The 15,584-nt window shown below is 40.1% G+C and overlaps 1 protein-coding gene across 1 annotated transcript in view; it reads left to right on the top strand.

Moving 5' to 3' along the window:
• Nucleotides 1-1,779, top strand: part of LOC118781655 (pleckstrin homology domain-containing family A member 7-like) — a 100,634-nt gene extending 98,855 nt beyond the window's left edge. Inside the window, exons 27-28 of the mRNA XM_036534663.1 lie at nucleotides 377-519; nucleotides 1,682-1,779. Coding sequence (XP_036390556.1) covers nucleotides 377-519; nucleotides 1,682-1,779 — 241 coding nt within the window. The remainder of the gene's footprint in view (nucleotides 1-376; nucleotides 520-1,681) is intronic.
• The last annotated feature ends 13,805 nt before the right edge of the window (nucleotides 1,780-15,584 follow it).

Here is a 15,584-nt window from a genome sequence, read left to right as displayed (position 1 = left end):
TGTGTGTGTGTGTGTGTGTGTGTGTGTGTGTGTGTGTGTGTGTGTGTGTGTGTGTGCCTGTGTGTTTCTGTGTGTGTGCGTGTGCATGTGTGTGTGTACGCATTTGTGTTTGTGTGTGCGTGTGTGCATGTGTGTTTCTGTGTGTGTGCGTGTTTCTGTGTGTGTGCGTGTGCATGTGTGTGTGTGTGTATGTGTGCGTGTGTGTGTGTGTGTGTGTGTGTGTGCGTGTGTGCATGTGTGTTTCTGTGTGTGCGCGTGTGCATGTGTGTGTACGCGTTTGTGTGTGTATGTGTGTATGTGTGTGTGTGTGTGTGCATGTGTGTGTACGTGTGTGTGTGTGTACGCGTTTGTGTGTGTGTGTGTGTGTGCATCTCAGTGTTCAGAACATGCAGCCACCCATTGCCCTGGATACACCAGATTTCTCAGACCTGGACTCAGCCCTGCAGGAGCAGGAGCGGATCATCACCATGTCCCAGGCTCTGGCTTCGGAGGCCTCGCAGAGGAGCAGGGAGGTGGCAGGTAAAATAATAGTCCCTCACCTGTCCACTGTATTGTGGCTGCTCCTGCTTCACTTTACCACACTTTGTCAGGATTGTCCACAGAGAAGTAATACACCTGGAAAGATGTCCTGTCAGCCATCTCTGTTCATAGGTAAATGCTAATTTCTCTTCCTTTGTTCACATCAATAGTTACTGATAGCTCCATTCCATGCAGGCTATCAGAGAGCATAGCTAAAACAAGAAAACCCTCTGAAATTACTCATTTAAAAAGGTGTGTCTGACAATATCATTCAATTCTCTGGCGTCGGGCTGACAGCTCTAAGTTAGCTGCAGACATGATAAAGGGAAAGCAGCTCCCTTTGATGAGCTCTGGATTTAGAAGCAAAATGTGCCAAGAAGTTACCAGGATCCCCATCCCTTAATAACTCCACATTATTCCTTATTAGTGGGGATCTTGTGTGTAAAGGCAACCCTAATTGCAAGCTGTGTCAAAACTTGGACTGGGAGGAATATCTTGATGAGGTCGTTTTCAGGAGTGATCATTGGCCTGTTAAAATCTGCTCTGGCCAGCTCTGACATCCTGTAACTGCTCTTTGAACAGGTTTCTGAACTGGGCATGAAAGACAACCAGAGTACTTTTCATCTTTCCCATGCAAAGAGAGAGCAAGGCTTGCTCCTCCTGCATCCAGACAGAGGAGTTGCAGAGAACAGCTGCTTCTACAGTTTCTGTCACACCCATTTATATTCAAATCATTGTGATGTGACTGACTCCAATTCAACAGCATCAGCAGTCGTAGTAATAATAATAATGTATTTCTGCTTCAAAAAGAAAAAAAAAAGCCAAACATTTACATGAAACAAACGATCAAGAAAGCCTGACTGGTTCATGTATTAAATTCATGGGTGCATGTGAGAGTGGAAGCCAACTCTCTGCAAATAAATAAAGTGGAGAAACAGCAGTTGATCAGGCCACAGCCAACCAGCATATGTATGAAGTACGCGTTGTCATTATGTCTGTCAGTGGGCAGTATGCTGGTAGGCCAGAAGGTACATTCTGCAGAGGTGGGACACAAGCCAATTTGCAGGTTTACTGCCCTCTTGTAGCTGTATGTCTCCTCCCTACCCCTACCCCAACTAATGGCACTGTGTTCCTGTGTGCCCCCCCCCCCCACCCCTCTCAGCATCACGGCAGGTGTATGATCCCACCACCCCCACTTCTCCTGTTGCTATGGCACCCCACCCACCTCTGAGCAATGGATTTCACTACACGTTTGTCTAATAAGTGTAAACAAAGTAAGGACTAACTGCTTATGTTATGCAGCTAATGTGCTTGGAGCTTGGCTAATTGTTCTAACATCTTTGTGCTAACGCTTTGCACCTCACCACTGCCATGCTCATTGCAAAATTGTGATTTTAAAAGGCTAATTTAGACAAAAGGACTGTAAGCAAAGCAAATGGCATCCTATCATTACTTTCAAGTTAACCAGGCAGTGTGAATTGTGTGCAAATTGGTTTTGTTATGGTGCCAACACTGGGGGGAAAAAAGAAGAACAAGTGAATGAAAGAGACAGGGAATGTTTCCTTTTTGCATTGTGTCTAATTAACAAAGAGTGGCACCCCCTCGCTTCCACACCTAGACTGAGAAACAGATATCACAGCTGCATTCCAAAATGGTAATTACTCCACCAGCTGTGCACTGCGAATGGGACTGACCCCTCCCATGCAGGCATTGTTAGTGTAATTCAATTTAAAAGCTTGAAGCTAGAGAGAGAGAGAGAGAAAGAAAGAGAGCAAGAGAGAGGAATTCAAATCCACACAGGCAAAGATTATTAACAGTCATAATTTTCAGTCATTAAAGAACACAGGCATACATCTATTGAAAATTTTGACTAGGCTTTGAAATGGGATGAGATTGACTCAAACCACTAATGCCAGCTGCCTGATTAAACTATCATTGCCTCCTGCCACTCACTCATTTACACAATCACTGTGACTCCTCCAAGTGATGTCCCTAGGGTTGTCTTAGGGGTGTACCTTTGGGGGGGCTTAGTGATCACTAAATTGAACGTGGCTTAATCCTTTAGTTTTTGCTATGAGTGTGTTTGCTGCTAAGAAAGTCATCTTCAGGTGTATGTGTGTCTGCGTGTCTGCACATTGGTCTTTCCTCTGCTGCATAGCATCACAGTCTATCTCTAATCCTTGCCAGCTTTCCTCTTTTCTGTGTTTGCCCTTCTATGAGTGTAGATATCAGGCAATCACAAGAATAATGGAAGGATAGCACGTTTTTGGGGTTCATGGATTCAGAAATGAAAACAAGCCACAAATATTCAAAGATATATTGATACATGTGTCAAGGACAAATTTGAGGATTTGAATTAAATCTTGGTTAAAGCTTTCATTGGTCTATTTGTGTGCCTACATAAACCACTGACAGGCCTATTTAATCAAATCTATCTGGATACAAGTTAGGGGCACTATTTACCTTCAAACTTGAATGCATTAAGGCACTCTACAGAAGCTCAACAAACCATTCTTTAGGAGTTGCCTTTGTTGTTTTGTTTCCCGATTTCCTCTCTGCTTATCCCACTGTGTTTACTCTTTATGATCAAGAACTATTCTTGCCTTGAAGCTTGTGAATGAATTCTGTCACAGTACATTTTCCAAGTTGGGACATTAGGCCTTAATCATAAAACATTAGAGAAGGTTAGATGAATGCTTTGTGAGAAAGTGAGCTAAATAGAATTTTTTAGATTTAACTTTGATTTTAAACATCCTGTGATATACACAGTTTGATGATTGTGGACATACAGCTAACATTCTTCACAATTGTAAGGTCTTATCAAATAAAATGAATACAGGTATGGGAAATAGACAAAAATCTAGCCTACATTTTCTTGCAGTATGAAAATGTGACACAAAATCCAATTTAATTCTTTTACTTATCAGACCTTATGAACAGAGTTCATACTGCAGTCCTGTCATGCATATAGTTACCTAGTCAAACATATTTCTCCCATTGAGAATAAAATGCATGCTGCCCATATATGAAGCTCATCTCTATCCAGTGCCTACATGCTGTTACCATGAAGGTATGCTGTGTGCTATGATATGCTGACCTCTGACCCCTGACCCCTTGTTTACTGTGGCATTTCTCCCTCAGCCAAAGCTGTGTCTGAACACAATACTGAAGTGCTATCACAAGCTGAAGAGTGACAAAGACCTGAATTCTTGAAGACAGAAGTGCTTTGTTTGGCTTACATATTAAAAACCATGTAATGTGGATCTTTCATTGCTCAGTATTTAGTGCTAAATGTAAGACTCATTTTCTAATGCTTTTTAGTAGATCTAAAATGAGGTTTATTTTGTAAATGGAATTGAAATCTTTGCAGTGGAGGCAGCCTTGAAAATATTAACTAAAAAGTGTCTAACAATGTTAATATTGTACTAGAAAATGTTTTATACATGCTGCTGCACTTTTAATACACACTGTTTCATAGTGATGGTTTGCAATGCTTATGGAGTTTACTCACAATGAGAATGATTTGCAGTGAGAACTGAATCTTGAGGGAAATTTTAATTCAGTGAAATTCTAATGTAATACATGACTGCAGGAGTGAAGATATTAAGAGGTACGGAATATTTTGCAACAGATATTGATTGTATTTTTTTCAAAACACAATGATATTCTAGCACCAAATCACATAAATACATTATTTTTGTGTAATTCACACTGCCAGTTGAATCCTCGTCTTAGCTTGCCATATGAATTTTATTTTTGCTTACAAAATTGATCATATTAAAAACTTTTAATTTTTAATATATCTGGAAAACACATTGCAAAGTAAACATACATGATGTGATTTTTTTAAAATATGTAAATATTAAAAATATTAACCAGACATCAATCAACCATTGCCTCATCAAGTATTTTGTCATAGTACATAATGTCCTCAAACCACAAATCTGGCCTTGAAAGGGAATATAGAAGTTATTCTATGAATTTGACACTTTGTAAACAATTGTATATGACTTGTGTAGAGGGATACCAACTTTTTCAGATAACAAATAAATAAAGACATTAAATCTGAATTAAATGTGTTGTGTTTGATTCAGTGAAGAGATGTGCTGTTCACCATAATGCTTGTCAGTAGCGCTGCAATGGTTGAATGGAGTTTGGCTACCAGGGGAAGAGCTTTATGTTTTTAGTGGTTTTTGGAATATTATAAATGGGAGTATAGATTCAACCTTCTTAATTTTATGTCACTGTTAAAAATGTATAAATGTAAATCTCTGTGTATTCTGTGCGTTACTGACCTTTTATATTGACAGATTTGTGTGGTGTCATATTTGATTGGATTTCTCGGAGTTAGAACTGAGTGTTTCGGATGACTGTGTATTTGGATGGGACTTCATCTCATCATTCACAGGGAATTACACTAAATGGAAAGGAAGAAAAGCCTGAGTTTGAATGTGTTTCACATCCATGTCAGCAATCGACTCTGGCCAAAACATTTGAAACGCAGTCAAAAACAACTTGAATCAAAATAATTCTGAAGAGACAGTTATAGATTGTGCTTGGTTTACTGTTTTTTTTTTTAAAGAGTTTTTACTGCAAATATTTTGAGGCAATATTAAATTTTTAAAAAATATTTTTTTTCCCTCTTCCCTCTAGGGTAACCTTTTCTCCATAGTAACCCAGTAGGTACAAAGGAAATACAAATTGTGCAGTCATCACAGCTTCAAGGATTCTCTTTTAACATCTCTATTGATTGCTTTGTCCTCTTTGCATCCCATACCAAAAAGCAAGTCTAACTTTAGTGGACTAGACTACTGTCAAAAGAGTTGATCTGTTGTTACCAAAAAGGTGGTAGAGGGGGCAGTTAAAAAGCTTGAAATGTTTTTTTTTTTTTTTTAAGAAGTTCTTTTTTTGTTTTAAGAAGTTATAATTATTTCTGCATCTCCCACCGTGAAGGCATGGTAATCATTGTTGGTATATTTGCAACAAGGAATAAATAACATATTTTACCTAGCTCTTGTAACAAACCACCACAGTTGTTGTACAATTCAGGTATAATATCACACACAGAGGAAGTATGACACTGAGAACAAATTTAAGGTCCTTGAAACATACTACCTGAACAAACATGTACTGCATGTACACACACCAGCCTACCCACATTAGGTCTTTAACTTTGATTCTAGATTAATTATGCATTCAGGTCCCTAAAATTTTGTGCATTAGAGCCCACACAGAGGTAGGCTCCTCACCACCCCTTCTCATGTGTCTTCTCTTGCTCTGTCTGCTTCGTAAGAGTAAGGCAGGGTTGATATCCTTTTTGCTCTAATCAGTCTGGGTGGTACAATTGTGAGAATTCATACCATCTTATTTTACTCATTTTCCTATAAATGGGCATTTTTTCCTCCCTTTTCAGAATTCACCAAGTATTGTCCTTGGAGAGTTGTGGTTTATCCATTTATTGATATTTGGCTGGTAGCTCGTATACGTTTGTTATTCTCCTTTCTGGACTTCAAAGAGAATGCAAAAGGCCTATTATGCTAATTCCATCCTTTTCTGTTGTATGTAATGAACACTAGGCGCATTAATCCTTTACAAAATGCTTTTCCACTCATTCTAGAAATGGCTTTTAAGAACAACATACACTGATGAGCCAAAACATTATGACCACCTGCCTAATATGCTGTTGGTGCTGCCAAAACAGTGCTGACCTGCCGAGGCATGTACTACAAGACCCATGAAGGTGCCCTGTGGTATCTGGCAGCAAAACAATAGCAGCAGATCCTTCAAGTCCTGTAAGTTGCGATGTGGAGCCGCCGTGGATCAGACTTGTCAGTCCAGCACATCCCACAGATGCTCAATCGGATTGAGATCTGGAGAATTGGGAGGCCAGGGCAACACCTTGAACACTTCATCATGTTCCTCAAACCATTCCTGAACAATGTGTGCAGTGTGGCAGGGCGCATTATCCTGCTTAAAGAGGCCACTACCATCAGGGAATACCATTGCCAGGAAGGGGTGTACCTGTCTGCAACAATGTTTAGGTAGGTGGCACATGTGAAACTGATGTCCACATGAATGGCCGGACCCAGGGTTTCCCAGGAGAACGTTGCCCAGAGCATCACACTCCCCACCAGCTTGCCGTCTTCCCACAGTGCGTCCTGGTGCCATCAGTTCCCCGGGTAAATGGTGCACATGTACACGGCCATCCACGTGATCTAAAAGAAAACAGGACTCATCAGACCAGGCGACCTTCTTCCACTGCTCCAAGGTCCAGTTCCGACGCTCGGGCGCCCATTGCCGGCGTTTTCGACGGTGGACAGGGGTCATCATGGGCACTCTGACCGGTCTGTGGCTACACAGCCCCATATGCAGCAGGGTGTGATGCATTGTGTGTTATGACACATTCCTACCGTAACCATCATTAAAATTTTCTGTGACTTGTGCCACAGAAAGGACCAGAGGGGATAGCCTTCCTTGCCCTTGTGCATCAATGAACCTTAGGCGCCCAACACCCTGTCGCCAGTTTGTGGTTTGTTCCTCCTCAGACCACTGTCGGTAGGTACCCACCACTGCTGACTGGGAGCACCCCACAAGCCTTGCTGTTTCAGAGATACTCTGACCCAGTCGTCTGGCCATAACAATTTGGCCCTTGTCAAAGTTGCTCAGGTCTTTACTCCTGCCCATTTCACCTGGATCCAACACGTTGACTACGAGAACTGATTGTTCGCTTACCATCTAATCTACCCAGACCTTGACATGTGCCCTTGTTTGGAGATGATCAACGTTATTCGGTTCACCTGTGAGTGGTCATAATGTTTTGGCTCATCAGTGTATACATATACTGTATACATAGTTTCCTGTTTTCCCAACTGAGACACAGGCCTAAATAGTTAGGCACTAGGGAAATAATTACCTTTAAGAATGCAAGCCAGTTTACTCATTACTGAAACATTAAAAGAACAAGCCCTTATTTAATCTTACAATGAAGAGAGCTGACTGTAAATCGCTGGGGGACATGTCCAAGACTAAATGTACATACAGCCAATAATCATGGCAGGACAATCAAGTAATTTTTAATGTGAGTAAGGACATTACAAATTGGATTTCAAAGCTCTTGTCCTTCTTGCTGTCTGTGTAGCTGAGGCTCCTGATACACAGGCTCCGGTGCTGCAAGGACATCTTGTCTTTTGATTCCATACTGGCTTGTGGATTTCTCTGTTCAGTACTCACATGCTCTTTAGCTGAGACGCTGTGTCAATGGGGGAGTGCAACATAAAATCAACAAGTGTACCAGTAACCATGATGCACCATGGGAGTTATTGTGCTTAGCAACATGTTTAATCTGTCTCCCTGCATTGTTTATCACTTACATTTGCATTAATATATTTTACTTATATATTATACTTATATTTGAGAATTATGCTATAGGTAGCACAAAGCTAATTGTTGCTATGCCCCTGACTAGTCTTCTTATGGTTGATTTCCAAGTTGCCCTGGACTAGGGCATCTACCAGTTCAATCAATACATTTATTTTGAATAATAATAACAATGTCTACAGCATTCTAAACTTCTCACCTTCCCCATTCTCCCTGAACAATCATCTTGGTAGATAGGCTGTTCAGTGACTGTTCACTGATCACAGATCAGTGTAAGCAAAAGGGGGTAAGCAGCAAGACTTTCACTGCATTTCCACACTCACAAATTAGTGCTGAAGTGGGAATTTAGAAGTAGGAGGGATCTAAAGTGATCATGCTGAATAAGGAGTTTGCCCAGCGGAGTCTGTGGTCAGCCCTGTCATTATCAAAATAATATCCCCATCAGGTACCTGTATAATTTATGGTTCCACTAATCAGGCATTGGGATCAATTGTTCCCCTCACTGAGAGCTGCTCTATAGGACCAGTGGTTGAAAGCATGGTTCTGGACATTGCATTTACTGTACAACCTGACCTAGCAATGTATAATCCAGAGAGTGGCAACTAAAGTCCACTTACACAGCTCTTGTGGTGTGGGATGGGAGAGGAGGAAACATAATGGTTATGGTTGAGAAGAATGGTCATAAATCATAAATTCTTCTCAACCATAAATTTCACAGTAGCCCATTTTATCAGCTAGATCTAAAGACCTTTTTGTCCCTTCATGATGTGAGGTGCACATGCCACCTTTCAGAGCTGTGGAAAGGAAGAGATGTTCCTTTGCTCCCTTTCATGGGGGCACCTCCTAATCAAGACACCCGACATTGAGAGGTGGACCGTGGTTTGCCCTAGCGGCCTCTGGAGTGCAGGCTCCACTCACCTCACTGAATCTCTTGCCTTGCATTCCTGCCTGTGCTTCCTGTTCAGGCCCAGGCTCCAGCTCAGAACGGTTCTCCTCTTCCTCCCCTGCCCCTGCTGGATTAGCCATTGCACCGAAATAAAACCCCTTCCAAACCAATGACAAACACAAACAACCTCATGGGTAAACACAGTTGAGCTCTGGTATCACACCAAAAGAGAAACACTACCCTGAATCTGTAATTCAAGGCCAAACTACAGGATTCCTTTAAGGCCCACAGTTAGGTCTACATTAGCTACTTTTGTGAAAATACCAAAAAAAGGACCCGTTTTGCCCTGAAAGCAGAAGTCCAGTTGCTGATTCGCATCATAGACAGAATACAATTAGCATTATTAACTTCAAGTGCAGCTGGTGCTACATGAAAATGATGAACCATTGTTGATGAGGCTGTTTTAGCCCACAGCATAAACCTTGTTATTACCTATATGATAATAATTGTGAAAATCAAAATCGCATGGCTCATTTGCCTGCAATGCAAGCTGTGGTTCTGATAGCTCACTCCTTGTTTACTACACAGAAACCCACCCATAATATTTAGTTTTGAGTGCAGAGAGAGTGTTTTGTCTCTGAATCATATTCCTTCATCACAGGCATCCTGATAATTATTTTTTGCTCCAATTGTGCATTCGCTGAATGGAAGGAGAGGGACCCGATACAAAAAGTGCTTTGATTCTCAAATGCTCTTTCATCATCAATGTACATTTTTTAACAAGAGCCGTGCTGGTGTTTAATTATTGAAGAGGACTGTGCCGAACCATTGAACGCTCTTTGAAAGTGTTTCTTCAGATTCTGTGCAAACACTATGTAGCTGCTTAAAGAACTTTCCAAAAACAGATGGGTGAGAGAATCTTACCTGTCCCCAGGTACCAGGTTGATTTGTGATCCCTACTGGCAGGGGGTCCAATGTGGCGTAACTATCACTGTGTGTATTGGAATGTCTGAAGTGTTATATTTCATCAACACAAGAAGATTGACAGTCAGAATTAACTTACATCAACTCATCCGTTTTCCTCATGAAGTGACCTGGTGGCTTCATATCAGTACCAAATGCTTGTGTGGCTAAAATAGTAGTAGTCCCAGACACAGATGACTAAGAATACATGCTTTTAAACTATTGTGTTTAAGGCAGAATTTTTTTGTGCACTCTCCTTTTATGTTCAGTAAACGGTAGCCATTAAGAATACCTTCAGAGATTTGACTTTTTGTATACATAAATGAAACACATGTCCTTGGGCTTATTGTTAGATCTAACAATTAATTTAACTTTGGAAGCCTTGTAGCGGCACCTCTCATTTAAAATTAACGCCAAGCCCAGTCTTAAGGCCGTGAATGCAGATTGCAAGCCTCAATTTCTTGCCGTGTCTGAGAAACTGGGAATGAAACATTAATGAGCACATTTAATAAGGCTCACCATCAATTTGGATGCTGTGCCCACGTTAACATCTACAATGCCACCTCAGGGAAAGTGCCGCGAATGATGTGAACTCCAGGGCTCGGAGACAAAAGACAAATAGACAAATATTTTATTCCCCCTTTTGCCCATCAGGTGCAAGAACTTGTCTCATCTTTGCTGAGCTCTAGGTTCCCATTGAGGGAATCCACTGCTGGATAGAACAGACAGTGAGCAGAATTTCAAGTTAGACACTGAAATTGCACTTCAGAAAACCTGTGTATTGTTGGCAAGCAAGTTAGCATATGTGGGACTTATACTGCAGTTCTGTCACATTTCCTTCCAAACTGTCAGCAATGATACAGCAGAGGATGATTACTCTGTGGGGTTGTATGAATGAGTGGCTATGTTCAACATTATAAATTTTTTTGTACCTGGAAAAATACTTGAAGTTATATAAATGTCTTTCACCACCAAATTCTGTATTCCAGCCTGCCCTTCTTTTTTGTCAGCAGGGACAACTGCATCTCTGACACTGCTGCTAACTAGCATTGCTTGTTAATGTTTTCAAGACAAGATGTGTCTTCTGGAAGATAAGCATTCATTCTCATTACTTAACAGCACTCTATGTTGTGGTTGGCAGCTGACAAGAAAAACAAAAAGGTTCACAAAAACACTTGAAATGAGCAACTGAATGATTTTTTTATGTTTTCACCAGTGGATAAGCAATGAATAATGACAGCATATTTAACTTCTGACTCTAAATTACCAAAATAATCGTGTACTACTCCATACTTTTATGTCCACCGGTCACTAATTTCTAAAGACTTAAGTCTTTTTTCTTATTTACTACTTATCATAGGGGTTATGCATGCTTTATAACATGCAACGTATTACTAGGCAATCATGGAAATCAACGAAAAGTCCTGGAAGATCCCCTTCCTTTCTTCATCTTAAGTTGTTATTTGGGTCCTTTCCTCTGAAACACCAAAATAAAAGATGAATCTTATTTAATCTTTAATAATTATTTAACAGATTTACATTTACTTCATTTATGACATTTCTGCAAAAACATTTAAACTTAAAGGTAGCTTACTGCTCAATGGTTTTATGTGTGTTTTTACTGGTGGGCACAAAACTTGTAATTACATGCATTACATTACATTACATTACATTTCATTCAGTTAGCAGATGCTCGGAACTGAGTGACTGAGTGACTTCCAACACAAAAGAACAGAAATGTGTCCATTCAAGTTGAATGAGCAACAGTTACAGACCAGACTAATAGCAACCCTCCCAGACCAGTGTGAGCATAACACTATTCAAGCCCTACCCTAAGTTAACTTGTGATTACTTGACTAGACAGCCTAAGGGACATCAACTAAGGCAAGCCAAGTACAAACACTACCATACATCACAATCACAAGATCACAGAATCCAAAACGCATTGTAATGCTACACTAAACGGCAAGTAGAAGAAGGAATTCAAGTAGCAGGTGTTAGTGGGTGGGGATTTAGGAGGAACTGAGTCTAAAGAGGTGGGTCTTCAGTCTGCATCTGAAGATGGCCAGAAATATATATATTTGTAACTATATATGTATGTATACATATATAGTTACATATATATATATATATATATATATATATATATATATATATATATATATATATATATATATTTATATATATAACATAATTCTCCGGAATTCTCCAGACCAGTTCCCTATTGGTTGAAAAGAAGGACCTTTCTTAACCAAAAAAATGTCATCCTAAATTTAATTCTTTTATCCCAACAATGAATGACTAAATATGGCACACATTACAGGATGTTGTCATATGTTTGACATCAGCATCCACAGCAGCCCAGTTTACAACATGATATGGTTGAGTGACGCGTGTATATGCCTAGAGCACTGATTCTCAATCCTGCTCCTGGGGCCCCCCTGCTCTGCACGTTTTCCATCTTTCCCTGCTCTACCTACCTGACTGAACTCATCAGTGGCACTTTTGATTAGCTGAGCACACCTGATTTAATCAAGAGCATGTTAGTCATTTCAATAAGGTGCATTTGGAGCAAAGACAGATAGAAGATATGCTAGGGGGGTGTCCAGGAGTAGGATTGAGAACCACTGGCCTAGAGGAATAAACTTTGCTCTGTGCTGTTAAAGGAATACAACAGGTCTCGGTGAAGTGGATGTCTACGCTCATTGGAGCTGTATGTCATGCTGCCTCTAACTGAGCAGGAGGGACTAGGACTGTCAAATGAATGTACATTGTGTGACAAGAGGGGTTATCAGCAGAGGTGAAAGGAAGAAGGTCATTATGGGAATGAGTCAGATGGACTTGCTACATGGAGGAAGCTCAGACTTACCTCCAGTGTGTTCTAGAAAATCTCTAGTACACAACCAAGCCACCATTTTCCATCACATTCTACTGTGGCAAACCCCTGATGTTTTCAAAAGCTGCCTTTTCTAGGCAACCAGTGGCCACCCAGGCAAACTAGGATTCCAAGCTATTTGAACAGGCCTTTACTTGCAGCTTGTAAACTGTAAAAACTTGTGTTACCACAAATTTGTGTCACCACAAAGAGGATTTTGGCATCCAGGCATCCAGGCAGAGTGGCAGTTGTTTGCCACATCTCTTGGCAAAAATGCATGTGTTAGGGAACTGAGAAGAGAACTGAAGCAAAAAAGACAAGTCCCAGAGGCCTTAAACCAAACAAATCATAACACCAAAAAGACTCTTTAACTTTGGAAAAGAGAATCCAACACCCATAATAGCATACATATATTCCAGAGCGAAAGCCTGTGAAGATTGATGTGACAAGGGCAGACTGGATGGCTGAAAAACAATCACAGGAACCCAAAAGTTACATACATATGTCCCAGTGTCAAAAACTGTGCTGCAAGCAAGGCCTTAATAGCTTGGAATCAAAGTTTTCAATGGAAGTTTGCCTGGGTGACCACTGTTGGCCCAGAAAAGGCAGCTTTTGAACACATCAGGGGTTTTGTCACAGAAGAATATGATGCAAAATGGTGCATTGGCTGAGTACTGGACATCTTCCAGAACACATCAGAAGTGAAATCCATCCAGCTGGACCAGCTCATTCTTTCTCATATCCAAGCACTGATGATATCCTTGTGACATGTCTAAACCAAGTCTTGACAAACACAGACCTTTCAACAGCAACAGGGGGAACTTGCCATATTTCTCAAGAGGACATGGATAGAGATTCACATGTTTTGTGCATTTGGACTGCAGCTTGAGTTCACAAAGATCCAGAGAGAACTTGTACAGTCCGTTGACAATCAAGCACACCAGGGTCTTCACCATGACATTAAAGTAGTGACTGCATCTTGTGTAGATTTAAAATGAGATTATTTTACAGGAGACTTGGACAGGCACAAAAGGACACATGATGACTTCTTCATCTAACCAAATCTCAAAATTTTTCATGAAATGAATTTGGACTTGTCCTGTGTTCCACATGATAAACGTATACATTAGTATTTTCCAATTTTCAGGAAAATCTGAGAGGTTGATAACAAAATTGGGTCTCATTTCACATGGAGTGACATTACAGTGGGTCTGTTTGTAAAGTTTAAGTGGTTTATTCCCCAGTAGAAAGACTAATATAGAACCATCACCTTATAATTAGATTTTAGTGATAAAACATGTCTGTTTAAAATGTGACAAATCTATCCAAAAACATCTACACAAACCATTGCTCTCTGGCAACACTGGAGGTCACAATGTGGATGCAGTGTTTTGTTTGAACAGTGCTCCTTTCCATCACACTCCCTCTTCAACTTGCTGGCTCTTGGTTTTGTCATGGATCTGCTGGACATCTGGATCCTGCAGTGGTGTGCCCCACCAGATTATCATTCAGCGCGTCTCTGTGGCAACAGGGGGCCTGGACGAATGAGCAGGCTGGTGCTGAATACTCTGTTGTTTTTGGTTTGGAGTGCTGGTTGTGTAGGAGACTGCAGATGGTGAAGGCTTACCTGCACCTGAGATGAGAGGCTGGTCATTGTTCCCTCACTCACTCTCTCTCTCTTACTGTGGTTTACTGTTTTGAATAAAGGAAGCTTAAAAGTCAAAGTCTCTCTCAGTGGGTTCAGAAAAAGCAGCTTTGTTGAGCCTTTGAGTATGCTCCAAGCAGTGTGAAGGAAACACATCGTTCTCTGGCTACCAGTGGAAGAAACAGAAAATCTCTAATGGCTATTAATGAATGTTGCAGTATGCTATGATATAGTGTGATTTTCTTAATACACCATCACCAGCTTTGTATCATCAGATCTGGACTATGACAGTTTGGTTTTGAGGTGTGACTTCATCTGTCAAGAATACTGTTAATTTCAGCATTTATGTATTTATTTATTTACCAAAGGCCTTGGTTTTAGATTGAAAATACTTCACATTTATGTAAAATGGTTTGTCATTTTTGATGATGTATTGGCAATATCCAACTGTAATATGAAGTTCTCACCCTATTATCTCTCAAAACACAATCTTAAATGCAAGGGACATTTATCCATTTATTTGAACTGCCAGTGTGTTATGTGTTTGGTTTTCTATATTCCTGTCTACCTGAATCTACAGTACACTGTATAGTTATTATTTGAATGTGGACACACACAGATAACTTTCTGTTATAAATATAGCTCTGTGGCAATTTAATTCACATGGCAATTGGAAAAGACAACCCCATAGTGGAACTTTGTAAATATAACTATTACTTTGGTTCATTAATATTATATAATATGCAGATTATTTTAAATTAAGTGATGAATGTATTACCAAAATTAACTCACAATCAAAGTCTAATTGTGGAGGTTTCTCTATTATGTAATTATGAATAACATGTATTTAACACTTTAATAGACTTAATTAAGTAGACTTTCCCTGTTAGCTTAAAAGGATTTATTAGATCCCAACTAAACTTTGATGAAATTTAGAGTAACAAGTAGGAAGTTTAGGCCAACTAATGAGAACACAGTGTCCCACTTTACATTTCCAAATGGGATTAGGATAATTAGCATGTATGCAAATGATGATTCAGTTAATTACATAACAAAATTTTCATTAAAAATTAACAGTAATGATTCTGGCTGCAGTGCATTCTGAATGGGTTAATACAGAGATCCCTGATCCCGTGGGCCAGAGTGTGTTCATGTTTTTGTGCATTTGTTTGTGAGAGGGAGAGAGATTGACTTCTCACTATGACTTTACTAAACTTCTTGGCCCAGTGAGAATTTAAACATACCATATCTATTTTAGCAGGATATTCACAAGGCTAAAAACACAATGCTTGGCAATCACTTGCTTTACATTGCTTTCT

This window comes from Megalops cyprinoides, chromosome 8 (assembly GCF_013368585.1).
Source record: "Megalops cyprinoides isolate fMegCyp1 chromosome 8, fMegCyp1.pri, whole genome shotgun sequence".
Classification (NCBI taxonomy): domain Eukaryota; kingdom Metazoa; phylum Chordata; class Actinopteri; order Elopiformes; family Megalopidae; genus Megalops; species Megalops cyprinoides.
This window is presented reverse-complemented; position numbering and strand designations above follow the sequence as displayed.